Below are 12,308 nucleotides of genomic sequence, written 5' to 3'. Positions count from 1 at the left end.
CATCTCGCCTAAATTCCGTTAACACAGAGCTTCCCCACCCCCTCCTCTTGCTCCCTGTCGCGATCCAAACCAGCCCCGGCCCTCCCCCTCGCCGGATTTGCTCCACCCCGAGCCGCCCCTCCATTGGCGCCGCCGAGCACGGCTCCACCGTCGACAGCCCGCCTCGCCACTCCTCCGACCAATCCATGTAAGGGAATCGCTTCCCCACATCTCAGTGGTGCTCATGCGTGCGCTAGACCCCCTTGTTCGCCGGCCGCTCGCCGGGAACGGCGTCGCGCCGCCACGGCCGCCGCCCCTTCTCGTCGCCGGCCGGATTTCTCCCTTGTCTGTTGGATCCCGCCTTGCCCTATGTGCTTGCCTTTTCCCCCTGGTCGTGCTTGACCGGCCCCTCACCGCCGGCGACCTCGCCGCCGGTGAGAACGCGTGGGAGGCCGAGCCTCCAGCCGTGTCGAGGCCGGGCAAGGGCCTATTCGTAAGAAGAATATGTCTTTTAGGGACCCCAGTGCAAAATGTTCAAACCCCCCCCCTAAGGCTTCTATTATTTCATGTGTATTTGTTTCCCTGTCTTGTAAAATTCATAACAATTAACAGAAAAATCTAAAAATAGTAAAACCAATTTTGTTAGAAAGTAGATTTCAAACTCTATGACTCTTGTTAATAGAGTTTAGTTTGAAATAAAATATTTCTACCTGTATTTTTAAATCTAAAGTTAAAGGGTAAAATACACCCAACCTTGTTATTTCATGTTATTTTGTTTCCTTAAAGGTATAGTATGAATGATTGATGAACTCTAGTTAACTTATGTAAAATTGCAAACTTAAATTTGATTTAAATTTAACTTCTTTTATTTTAAACTCTCAAATTTGAAATATTAAGTAAACCTATTATATAACCTTTTCTAAATTAACACTTTTGTTAGTCATTAATGTGATATTTTATAATCAAATTTCTGTAAACTTTTATTTAAAAGCTTTTAATTCAAATTTTAGTTCATTTAAAATTTAATTTAAATGCTTTAGTAAATCCTACCATATCTTTTTAAATAGTGTTTTAAATCTAAAGCCTCTTTATTGTATCTATGTTTGTGTGCTAATTAAACGAGTTATAGTGATTGAAGTATGAAATTCTAAATTTAAATTTCACCTTGTATACTTTGTTGCATCTCATATAGAATCTACGACACTCGACGACGGGGATTACGAACTGGTCTTAGGGCAAGACCAAGGCTTTCCAGAAGATCCAGCGCAAGTCGTCGAAGGGCTAACTGAAGCTCCGAACCCGAGTTCGGAAATCCCTGACACTCCTACCCTCACCCCCACTCCAGAAGGCAAGCCCCGGACATATCCCACTACTTTATTTACACTGTAATCTATGTCTATCTATATTATATCTTGCATTAGGTCTAGGAGTTGAGGTGAAACCCTAGATGCATGAATCCTAGGAATCCAATGTAATGCTCCCGAGTCCTTATCGGATAGATGCTCCGCTAATAGGACCGGTAGAAGTCGGGTGATTTCCTGTCACTCGCGCGATATAGGAGTTGCATGTTTACATTACTGCAACCACTATAAGGATGACGGACAGGGTCATGTGCTGTGTCATGACCTGGAAGTTTACCCTGTCTGTTTCGGTAAAAAGTTTTAAGGCCGAAATGTTTGGTAGTGGTGGCTAAGTTTTTGAAAGTACTAGCCACATACCGCGAAATATGGTAAGCGGTAAGCCTAGTACCCGAATGGCCCGGCAAATGGACTTGTCTCCACCACTCGACTTTTATTTTATGTTTACACGCACCGACGTGTGGGAGTACGTTCTGCGAGGCAGACAGGAATACGGGTTTTGTAGTCGCGCTACAGACGTATGTCCTGTACACATTGGGTGTGCGTACGGTCCTGCAGTCGCTTGTGGTGGCCCTGATCCATAACCCGGAATATGAGGGAAACGGTTGATTCGGAATGCCCTGTTGGTATTCCAAGCGTGTGTGTTAGATTTACCTTGCAAGGATAAATTCGATTCGAATCGTCCGCCTCTCACGAAGCTTGAGACTGCTTATCCCTTCTGCCACATTGAGTAAGAAGTGGAACCAATGATAGATAATCTTGTTGAATGATAATCACTACCTTGCTTGCTTAGTGTAGGTGCTAATCTAGAATAATTACTCAACTAGAAGATGAAAGCTAAAACTTGAAAATAGTACATACTCTTTGTTACTTTTCAGCTGAAAATAAACCCAGAGCCTTACAAAACCTGCATGGGTCTAGTTACGGGCTAAGTATACCCAGCCCCGGGTAAGCCTTGCTGAGTATTAGAATACTCAGCCTTGCTAACGTCTGTTTCAGGTATAATCTTTGAGAATCCCACGGATAACCTTGTGTGGCCAACGTCCGTTCCTTTTGGCTGGTCCGTGGAGTGGGACCCGTCCCCGGCCGGCACTGACCCTCCGGAGTGACACCAGGCCCTGGGCTAAGCTTGGCGTCCGTCTTCGCGACGTGTGTAGTCGCGTAAAACTTTTTCTTCCGCTGTGAGTTTAGACAAGCTGTTATGCTTGTCAGTTGAACATGGTTATGTATAAGTTTACTTATCTTTGAAACTCGGTTGTAATAATGTTGTATGGTTGTAAATTAAAAGTTGATGAGCTACTCTGTGATGTGAACTCGCCTTCGTGCGAGATAAACCTGCTTCGATCCTGCTGAACCGTGGTTGAATCGGGCGGAGACCCGACAGACCAAAGGATTGTTCCGTTTGAAGTGCGTTGAGCTGATTGCAGTTGTACGGCGATCAATAGCGCACTTGAGCCGGAATAATTCGAGCGGTTCTGCCACACTCCATCCACCCAGGATCCACCAAAATGTATATGGACATAAGGCAAAAGTATTGGTGGAATGGAATGAAAGCGGATATTGCACGATTTGTGGCACATTGTGATACCTGCCAACGGATCAAGGCCGAACATCAAAAGCCGGCAGGATTATTGCAACCCTTGCCTATCCCGGTCTGGAAATGGGATGAGATAGGGATGGACTTTGTAGTGGGTCTACCTAGAACGCAGAAGGGACACGATTCCATATGGGTAGTAGTGGACCGACTCACTAAATCGGCTCATTTCATACCCGTACGAACCACTTACGGTGGAGAAAAACTGGCAAAGCTCTATGTGGAAAACATAGTAAAGTTACATGGAGTGCTTAGCAGAATTGTCTCAGATAGAGGAACCCAATTCACCTCTAGATTCTGGAAGAGTTTGCATCAAGCCATGGGCACCAAGTTAGATTTCAGCTCCGCATATCACCCGCAGACGGATGGTCAGACCGAAAGGGTGAATCAGATTATGGAAGATATGCTGAGAGCATGCGTCCTGACCTATGGACAGGACTGGGAGCAGAGTCTGCCTTATGCAGAATTTTCGTACAACAATAGCTACCAAGCCAGCTTGGGCATGTCGCCATTCGAAGCCCTCTATGGAAGAAAGTGCAAAACTCCCCTGATGTGGTCAGAAGTTGGGGAACGTGCACTAGTAGGACCCGCGCTCATAAAAGAAGCGGAAAAAAAGTAGCGGAAATCCGCGAGAAATTGAAAGCAGCCCAGTCGCGACAAAAGAGCTACGCAGACAAGAAGAGGCGGGAAATAAGTTTCAACCCAGGAGATTTTGTTTATCTCAAGGTCTCACCAATTCGCGGAATCCGAAGGTTTCAGGTACAAGGAAAATTGGCCCCTCGATACATCGGACCTTATCGGGTTCTAAAGAGAGTCGGAGCCGTGGCATACCAACTGGAGTTACCAGAAGAAATGACAGATATACACCCAGTGTTTCATGTTTCACAATTAAGAAGGTGTTTGAGAGTACCTGAGGGAGAACATGTGCCAGTGGAAACAATAGACCTGCAGCCGGATCTGCGATACCATGAAGTACTAGTCAAAATTCTAGACACTGTCACTAGAAGGACAAGAAACTCTGAAGTACGGATATGCAGGGTTCAATGGAGCAGACATGGAGTAGAAGAAGCGACATGGGAACGCGAAGAAGCCCTAAAGAAGGAATTTCCCCATCTATTTAGGAGCCAGTCGAATCTCGAGGACGAGATTCATTTTAAGTGGGGTAGGTTTGTGACGCCCTGAAAATTTACTGAATTAAATCACGCGCTAGAGCAATTCGTGTCCGACGACAAAACCCTAACCCTAACTGGGTCGCTGTCCCACCCTGCACCGCACAGTGGCCGACGATCACGCGCGACCGCTTTTTCCGTGATTAGCGCCGGCACGATTCCGTTCGTCTCGCGCAGCGCGCGGATGACACACGCGCGTGGCTGACCGACCGCGGTCGCCGCCGCGATCGGCGCCGACGCGGCTTTTCCCCCCCTCCCCTTTCTTTTCTCTCTCTCATTTCTCCTCTCTTTTTCTTCCCTTTTTCCTCTCTTTCTTTTCTCTCTTTTCCTTTTTTTTCCTCCACCCTTCTCCTCCCTTCCCTCTTCTCCCCTTCTCCTGCTCCTGAACGCCGCCCGGCCCTGGCTGCACCCCGCCGCGCCAGCCACGCCGCCTTTCTCCCCCCCCCCGCGAACGCACCTGCCCTGGCCGGCCCTTCCTGCGTCGCGCACGCGCACGCGCCCGTGCGCCGCTTCCCCCGGCCGCGCGCCGCGCACTCCTGCCGCGCCGCACGCGAGCCCCTGCCCGGCCGTGTCACGACGCACGCGCACGCGCAACGCGTGGCCGTACGTCGCGACGCGCCGTCCGTCGCTCGCAGCCCGCCCCGGACCCGCGACACGCCGCGCCGCGCGCGCACGCGTGCGCCCTGACCCCGCGCGTGCCGCGCCGCTCGCCGCTGCAGCGTTCCGCGCGCGCGCGCCGTCGCTTCCCGCCCTGTGTCCGCACAGTGTCCCCCACGTGCTCGCCGAGCCGTCGCTTCGCCCCGGCATCGTCGCCTGTGTCGCGACACAGGAGCCATTAAGGCGCTCCGCGCCACTCGTCGGCCTCCTCACCGGCCACCGCCGCCCACCGCCCCTAGCCGCCTATAAATAGGCCCCGCGCGGCCCGCTGCCCCCCCACAACTCCCACCGCCGTCCCTGCCCTCTCTCCTAGCCCACAGCACCACCGCCGCCCGTGGCACCGCCGCCGCCCGCCTGCTCCCGTGGGCGAGCCTCCTCGCTCCACCTCGGCCCAAGGTGAGGACGGGGATGGGATCCCCTCCTTCCCCTCTCCCTTTTCCCCTCAACCCCGAGCCGCCCCGGGCCCCGGCCGGCCGGATTTGGCCGCCGCCGGCACTCTTCCCCCCCCTCCTCTGTTCTGCACGGGGGAGAAGGAGGAAGAAAGGGCTTTTGCCCAGAGCCCCCTCCCCTTCCCTGTATTAACCGAAAACCCCCCCTCACTCTAATACCCATAAACACCCCTCTATGCACTTCCTTTTTGCAAAAGAGACCTCGTTCTTTCTATTAATTTAGTTGAACCCCCTAATACATAAACCTAAATACACTCGACATCCTTTAGCGTACCCTGAATATTTCTAGAATTCGCAAATATGTCCCTACCCTTTTCGGATAATCACGGATGAGCCCTTAGACCCTTGTTTAGCCCCTAAAACCCCTTCGCCTCGTCATTTTATGTGCGAAACGATCTCTGATCGACCCGAAACTTCACCACGCCCTTTCTAGTATAGTTCTAACCGCGCCATTAAGAAACCACCCGAAAATATTACCCCTACCTCCGTAACTAAATTATTTCCGATTCAAGCTCAACGATAAAAGCTTTTAGTCCTTGTGCTTGATTGTGTGTCTGTTTATTTGCGCGTAGGACACGGAGTGAACGAAGAAGTTCCCGACTGCGGCCAAGCAACCGAGGACCAGTTCTGCGACCCCGAACCCGAGGGACAGTGCTTCGATCTGGACCTCCCGCAAGGACTTGACGATGGCAAGTTCAATCCCGCCCTTGGATGCATGCTTCTATCCTAATTTTTATAAACGCAACCCGGTGGCCTGTTTTACAAAATTGCATGGTTTTGCTTGGTGAACACATGGTAGGATAGCCACCCTATTTGTGATGACCATACCTTGATCACCTGGTTTTATAAAGAGAGTGTGGGAAGGGATCAAACGTGGTTTTGAAAAGCGAGTCAGACGGGATGGATGGCATTTCTGTGTGAATTGCCGTTGGTGTGCTCGTACCTGTGTGGTTGAGCGTGGAAGGGAGATATCCATCTTGTCACCCCTAAGGACCGAGTTGATGTGTCGTCTCACCTAGCTTCCTGTCGTGCAAACCACTTGACCGTTGTATGGGCAACGGCTTAGCCTAACCCCACTAGTTGGTCTGATAGCCATCAGGAGAGCTGGGAGCAACGGGTGATCAAGGGGACGGGATAAGCTCTGTGTGACTTATGCCCCGGTTAAACCTCGGTTATAGGTCGAATGACCCCTTGATAGATCCCGTGGTGGCTAGCCAGGTCTAGCTAAGATGGGTAAGGGCTTCGATGGGATCTGCACCGGCACTAAGGTGTTCGTGCTGCGGTACCCCACCTGTGGGTAAAGTTGCACACCTCTGCAGAGTTAAAAATCTATTCGAATAGCCGTGCCCACGGTACTGGGCAAGTTACGGTGTGGTCACATAACTAGTGTTTCTCTCGAGGGATGGTTGGACTGGTGTGAGTTGCTTGGGAAGTGTCCGGCAGCTGTGCCGTGTGCTACGATGGACGGGGAGTCCGGTAGCAGTTTTAAACTTGGACCCTGTGTGGGTCAGCTCCATGTGCTCCTTGATGCTTAACGACTTGTTTTGAAAATGTTTTAAACGAACCTTTGCATAAAGTCGAGTTTTCCGCAAACAAAACCATAACCTTATTCTTGGATTAACCTGTGCATTTAATTCCGTTATAACCCCCCTCCGCGGGTGTGATTGGACTTGCTGAGTACGTCTGTACTCACCCCATTCTTACTTTTACAGTGGAAGATCCCGACTACATCCCCGAAGACGTCGAGTAGGGTTCCGTCCTGCACCCAGTCTTGCCTGTGGGTGAGGTCACCGTTGGAGCTCCGCATGGCGCAAGACTCTGATGATCCCCTTTTCGTAGTTAGTGTAGTAGTATGGATCTTAGTTGTAATCCTCGCGATAGTGGTGCTTCACTGCCCATTACCGCGAAGAGTTGTACGGTGATGTACCATCTGATGTAATAAAAGTGTTATCAGCCTCCTGGGACTGATAAAATAACACTTTTAAGTCTTCCCTGATGGGGGGACGCTTCAGCCCTGCTGCTACGGGATCTGTTCGTGGCATCCACAGAGGCTGGGCGCCACCATGGGGGATTGCAGTTGTCACTGCGGTGGCAACGACGATGAGGACGACGAGAAAGATGGAAGTGGTGGGAGGGTGGCCACGGATCCTAATGGCAACGGGGGCTTGCGTGACGGGGCAGCCAAAGGTTTGGCTCCGGCTGTTTGCAGAGCCTGCTTATGTGGTGGAGTTGGTGGCCGATGCTGGAGGCCGGCGATGGACGACAGAGGAGATCAACAAGAGAGAGGCGAGTGAGTGAAGGACGCCGGTGATAGAGAAGAAGAGATGAGTGAGAGAAGCAGCATGATGAGGTTCAATTGATTGTATAAAATCGGTATAGAAGGATAAAGTTAGGGGCAAATTGGTCCATTCCCTTAGCTAGTAAAATAAAATCGAAAAAAATGAAAGAGATTGAAAAAAGAGAAGAAATATTCAAATTAAAAAACATACACCGAAAGTTATATTTTAAAAGGTAAAAGATACGAGGTCTTCGAATTTGATATTGAATATTGAAATTTTTAGGGGTACCCTGCCCTTACTCCGAGCTTCTTTGGCAGAGCTTCAAAACCGGCTCTAGCTCCAGCACCATGCGGAGCCCTGCCAAACGGGATGCTCCACGACGGCTCCACTGGAGAAGCTCCTGAAATCGCGTTCTGTGGAGCTGTTTGGTGGAGGAGGAGCCACAAAATGTGGCTCCGCGTGGCTCCTCCGGCTCCTCCATCTCACCTGCCACCTTTGCCCTCCGAGAGTGGCGCGAACAGAGCTAGATGGTCGTGGGAGCATGGCGGCATCATCAGGAGACAGCCGGCCACGGGATCGCGTGGCGGTGGTGAAGGATGGTCGCAGGAGTGCGAGGCTGCGGTGGGGATGAACGACCGCCGGAGTGCGTCGCGGTGCCCGGCCGGCCATAGGAGCGCACGGTGGTGGAGGGGATGGCCGCGCGAAGGTGACGATGGTGCCACGGCAGGAGCGAGAGGAGGAGGGTGGAGGTGCCACGGGCCGCGGTAGGACGGAGAGGAGGAGGGCGGAGGTGCCGGCAACAGGGGTGGAGGGAGAGGAGGAGGGCGGAGGTTCCGGTGGCAGGCACACACGTCCGGTAGGGGAGGCGGGGCGACAGCCTATAGGGCGTATGGAGGAAGAATGGATAAGGAGAGAGGGAATAGGAGGTGTAGAAAAATAGAAAGATTTGAGAAAAAATAGATAAGAATAATATGATCATTTAATTTTTTTAATATATATTAAATAACAAGATGAGCTATGTTCTTAGGAAAGAAAAAGCCGCTCCACGAGAGTACCGGAGTGGTTTTTGGAGTAGCCACTGCCCTACCACCGTACAGCCTATCCATCCATCCCGTGCCGCCGTGCACATCGCCATCCTCACAGAATTCCAAGCCAATCCCCATCTGCGTTCCTGAGACGGTACAGCTAGGGGCAGCAAGGTAATCTCCCACCACGCAGCGAGCGAACAAGGTAGGTGGTGAGAGTATTTAATTGGCAGGGGAGAAACAGAAGCCTGCGGGCGTGATGATGCGGCCACCACCTACGCACCTACCGTGCGTCCCCCTCCTCCCCTCTCCACAGGCCACAGCGGCACCGTACTGCACAGCACATCATCCATTCCTGCGCTTCCATCGACGCGTACAGGTGCAACCGAGTCCCCACCCCACCTTGTCCGTGTCCATCCGTTCGCCCCTCTCTCTCTACAACCGCTGGCATGGGACTCCCTTTCTCTCTCCCTCTGCATCCGAAGAGGATGGAGGAAGGACGACGCAAACACGGCCATCCGTGGAGGCGAGGCGAGGCGGGAGGAGAGAGAACGGCACCATGACTTTTTCCTCCCTCCCTACTAGAGTGACTTTTCTAGAGAGAGAAACAGCGGCGAGAGCGACTCGGCGGAAGGAAAAAAGGGGCGGGCGCACAGGCGTGCACGGTGGTGCCCCCGGTGGACGGTCGCGTGCTACGCCTCATCCATCATCCCCCTCATTGACGCCATCACGGCACCTGCTTCCCTCTTCCCCGTCTCTAGAAGATGGGAGAGAGAGAGAGAGAGGGAGAGCGCACGCAGACCCAAGCATGCCCAGACCTCCCCTCTCCTCCAGGGGATGCGTGGAAGCAAGCCGAATCAGGGCAGGGCCCAGCCCTGAGCCCTGGAGCGCGAGGGCGAGACGAGACAGCACCGCTCCCACACCGCTCGCCCCCCCCCCCCCCCCCCCCGGGCTACCGTCCACACACCATTACCACCGCCTGCCCACCCACCCCGTCTACCACCACCGCCGCCGCTGCTGATAGGATGATGATGGGTGGAGAGAGAAACCAGACGAGAGAGTTGAAACTCCATCCAGCCAGACGGTCGGTGGCGTTTCTTGCCTGCCGGGCATGCGTGCTTCGGCTCCCCAGACTCGCCCCCGCCCGGCCGGCCTCTCCTGTTGCCACCAATCCATGGGCCTTTTTGGGTTTTCGACCTCGCCTCGCCTCACCCCCCATGGGTCAGGTCAGAGGAGAGCCGAGAGCTCTCCCCGTCACACGCCGCCCGCGGCAGGAGAGAGAGAAAGCAAGCAGCCGGGCTGCGGCCGGGCAAGAAACTTCCCCCACCTCCCTCCTCGCCTTTATTTCTACTCGATATTGTCGTCTCCTTCCTCGGTCCTATCTCCTCTCCTCCTCCCCCCTGCTCCGCCTTTTCCTCTTCGGTTCCTCCTCGCCTCTCCTCCCCCGCGCTCCGTTTCTTGCGGGTTTTGGGGGATTGAGGAGTTGAGCAGCTGAGGTCCGGCGAGGCCAGGTTAGGCGGCCATGGCGGCCGGCAAGAAGGCCAGGGTCGTCTTGGCCCAGCCAGCGGCAGGGGCGCCGCCGCCGCGCCCGCCGCCACTCTTCTCGCGCGCGCACGGACCCGTCCGCGGCTCCGGGGACGAGGCGGCGTACAGGGCCAGGCTCAGGTACCAGGCCCTCCTCCATGACTACCAGGAGCTCGTCAAGGTGATTCTCTTCTCTTCTTCAACCTCCTGTCGAGGACGATCTGATCTCGCCTAATCTGTTTTTTTTTTGGGGGGGGGGGTGTTTGCTGCTGCTGATCGTTCTGGAGCTGCGCTTGATCTGTGGTTTTTTGGGGATTTGTTGGGCGCTTCTTCAACCCCTGGCTCATCCCGTGAGTTCTGCGCTGCGCGATCTGCGTTATTTTTTATCCTTGCGGTTTTATGAATCCTGTGTGTGGCCTTGTTCTTTTCGGCGGTTTTTGTCAGAGTTTCTTGTGGATCTGCTGTGCTTCCTAGGTTCAACCTGTTCGTTACTGCGTTTGAGGTTGATTTGGGCCTGCGGCCGTAATTTTGAAAGAGGAACACGCAAATAGAGTTTTCCTTGACGGTGCTAACTTTTTTCTTGGTTACATCTCTGTGATTTGCAATTCATTTGTTGGACGCATTAGAACTTCCACTATTTTGTTGATTTATTATCTCACGTCCTGGTATCGGATGATGATTAGTTCATGTTTATTTGCTCAGGAAGCTCAAGCAAAGAAGAGAAGGTTGCACATGGAGAGGCTCAACAAGCAGAGGCTATTGGCTGAAGTCAAGTAATCCTCCGATCATACCATTTTTTGCTTTATATCTACGTGTGTATGTTTGTGATGTGATATCTGTATGTATGTGTGATACCTCTCTCTCTGTGTGTTATGTGATATCTCTGTGTGTGTGTTATGTGATCTCTCTCTCTCTCGTGTGGGTGTGTGTTATTTGATACTCTGTGTGTGTGTGTGTGTGTGTTTCTAATTTCTAGTGTAAACTCATGCTGTTGCAGATTCTTGCGGAAGAGATACAAATCCATGTCTGAAAACCCATCTCAGACGATTGTTTGTAGAGTGAGGAATCCAGCAATGCGGCCTGCATGTCGCACTGCTGCTTGGGCCAATGACGCTCAGCACCGGTCGGTTCACGCCATTGGGAGTTCCAGCAGAAGCCAGCTGCTGCAATGGAGACAAGATGATTCTCCAAGGGCATCTCTAGTGATTGACCTTAATGAGGCCTGTGAGCCGGTAATATTTGTGATAAACCATTTCACCTCTTGCAATATCTGTGAATTTTGTTATCTGGACTGGTCTGTCTCATTTCAGGGTTATGAGGAGATGGAAATGGGTGACCATCATGGTTACCGGGAGCCTCTAGGCTTCAACAAGGTGAGGAGGTACCCGATGGAAGATGCTGCTGCTGGCCCTAGTGAGGTACGGATTCCTGCATTCTGGGATGCCCGGAGCCCAGTGGGGCGAGCTGGGAAGAGGAAGATCTCATGGCAGGATCAGTTGGCCCTGAGAGTATAGGTAATGACAGTATTTAGCTGAAGTACCATAGTAGTAGGATCTGTATGTGTCATCACAAGCTTGTCGCCAGATGTAAAAGGATCTGGATAATCTGGATGGTTGTTACTCATGTCTCATGATGAAAACATGGGCTGCCCTGTGATAGCAAAGTAGGCGTGATGTCTGTCACCAAAATGTTAAGGTTAATCCTTGTGTGGAGGGCTAATGGTTGGATGAGAGATGTGCCTTCTGAGGCAGCAGTTTCTCTTGTTCTTGTAGAATGTAGAGTAGAAGAAATGCATGTGGTCACTCTCTTGAGGTTGAACAACAAAGAAGAGGGGGGTATTGGGGTGGGGGGTCTGGATGGGACGACGATTTGGATACCTCCAATTGGACCTGTTAGTTTCTGTGCTTATTGTACATATACTGTAGCAATGCTGTCTGTATGCATGAGCTCAAATTGTTTTGGTAGTGTGATGTCAACTGCATGCATATGCATAATCTATCCCCGGAATGAGGACTCATGGTTCTATGAGAGAGGTGCTTCTGAGGCAGTATTCATTTAGAGCTGAAAATAAAGTTCAAGAAGAAAGAAGGGAACAAAGACAAAATTTGCAATCTTCATTAATGGTTGTGAAATGCCTTAATACCTGTTCTTAGTTTCCGTGCTTACTGTACATATAATGTAGCAGTGCTGTCAATTGTATTTCTGAGTTCGAAGTATTTGATAGGGTGATGTCAATTGCATAACGTGTGCAGCTCCATGCGTTCTGATCCAGCA

The 12,308-nt window shown here is 51.8% G+C and overlaps 1 protein-coding gene across 2 annotated transcripts; it reads left to right on the top strand.

Moving 5' to 3' along the window:
- Positions 1 to 8,754: 8,754 nt before the first annotated feature.
- Positions 8,755 to 12,062, top strand: LOC112897238. 2 transcript variants are annotated; one of them, XM_025965494.1, is made up of 4 exons: positions 8,755 to 8,889; positions 10,737 to 10,807; positions 11,032 to 11,266; positions 11,345 to 12,062. In XM_025965494.1, exons 1-4 carry the CDS (start codon positions 8,770 to 8,772, stop codon positions 11,546 to 11,548), a joined length of 630 nt encoding a protein of 209 aa, XP_025821279.1. In that variant the 5' UTR covers positions 8,755 to 8,769; the 3' UTR covers positions 11,549 to 12,062. The 2 variants fall into 2 exon arrangements, with proteins under 2 accessions (XP_025821279.1, XP_025821278.1); XM_025965493.1 differs by having other exon boundaries at positions 8,761 to 10,215.
- The last annotated feature ends 246 nt before the right edge of the window (positions 12,063 to 12,308 follow it).

This window comes from Panicum hallii, chromosome 6 (assembly GCF_002211085.1).
Source record: "Panicum hallii strain FIL2 chromosome 6, PHallii_v3.1, whole genome shotgun sequence".
Lineage (NCBI taxonomy): Eukaryota > Viridiplantae > Streptophyta > Magnoliopsida > Poales > Poaceae > Panicum > Panicum hallii.
This window is presented reverse-complemented; position numbering and strand designations above follow the sequence as displayed.

Coding starts and splice junctions, on each gene's coding strand:
- LOC112897238 (XM_025965493.1), top strand. CDS start 10,033: ATGGCGGCCGGCAAGAAGGCCAGGGTCGTCTTGGCCCAGCCAGCGGCA. Junction 10,216..10,736: donor ACTACCAGGAGCTCGTCAAG/GTGATTCTCTTC, acceptor TTATTTGCTCAG/GAAGCTCAAGCAAAGAAGAG. Junction 10,808..11,031: donor AGGCTATTGGCTGAAGTCAA/GTAATCCTCCGA, acceptor ATGCTGTTGCAG/ATTCTTGCGGAAGAGATACA.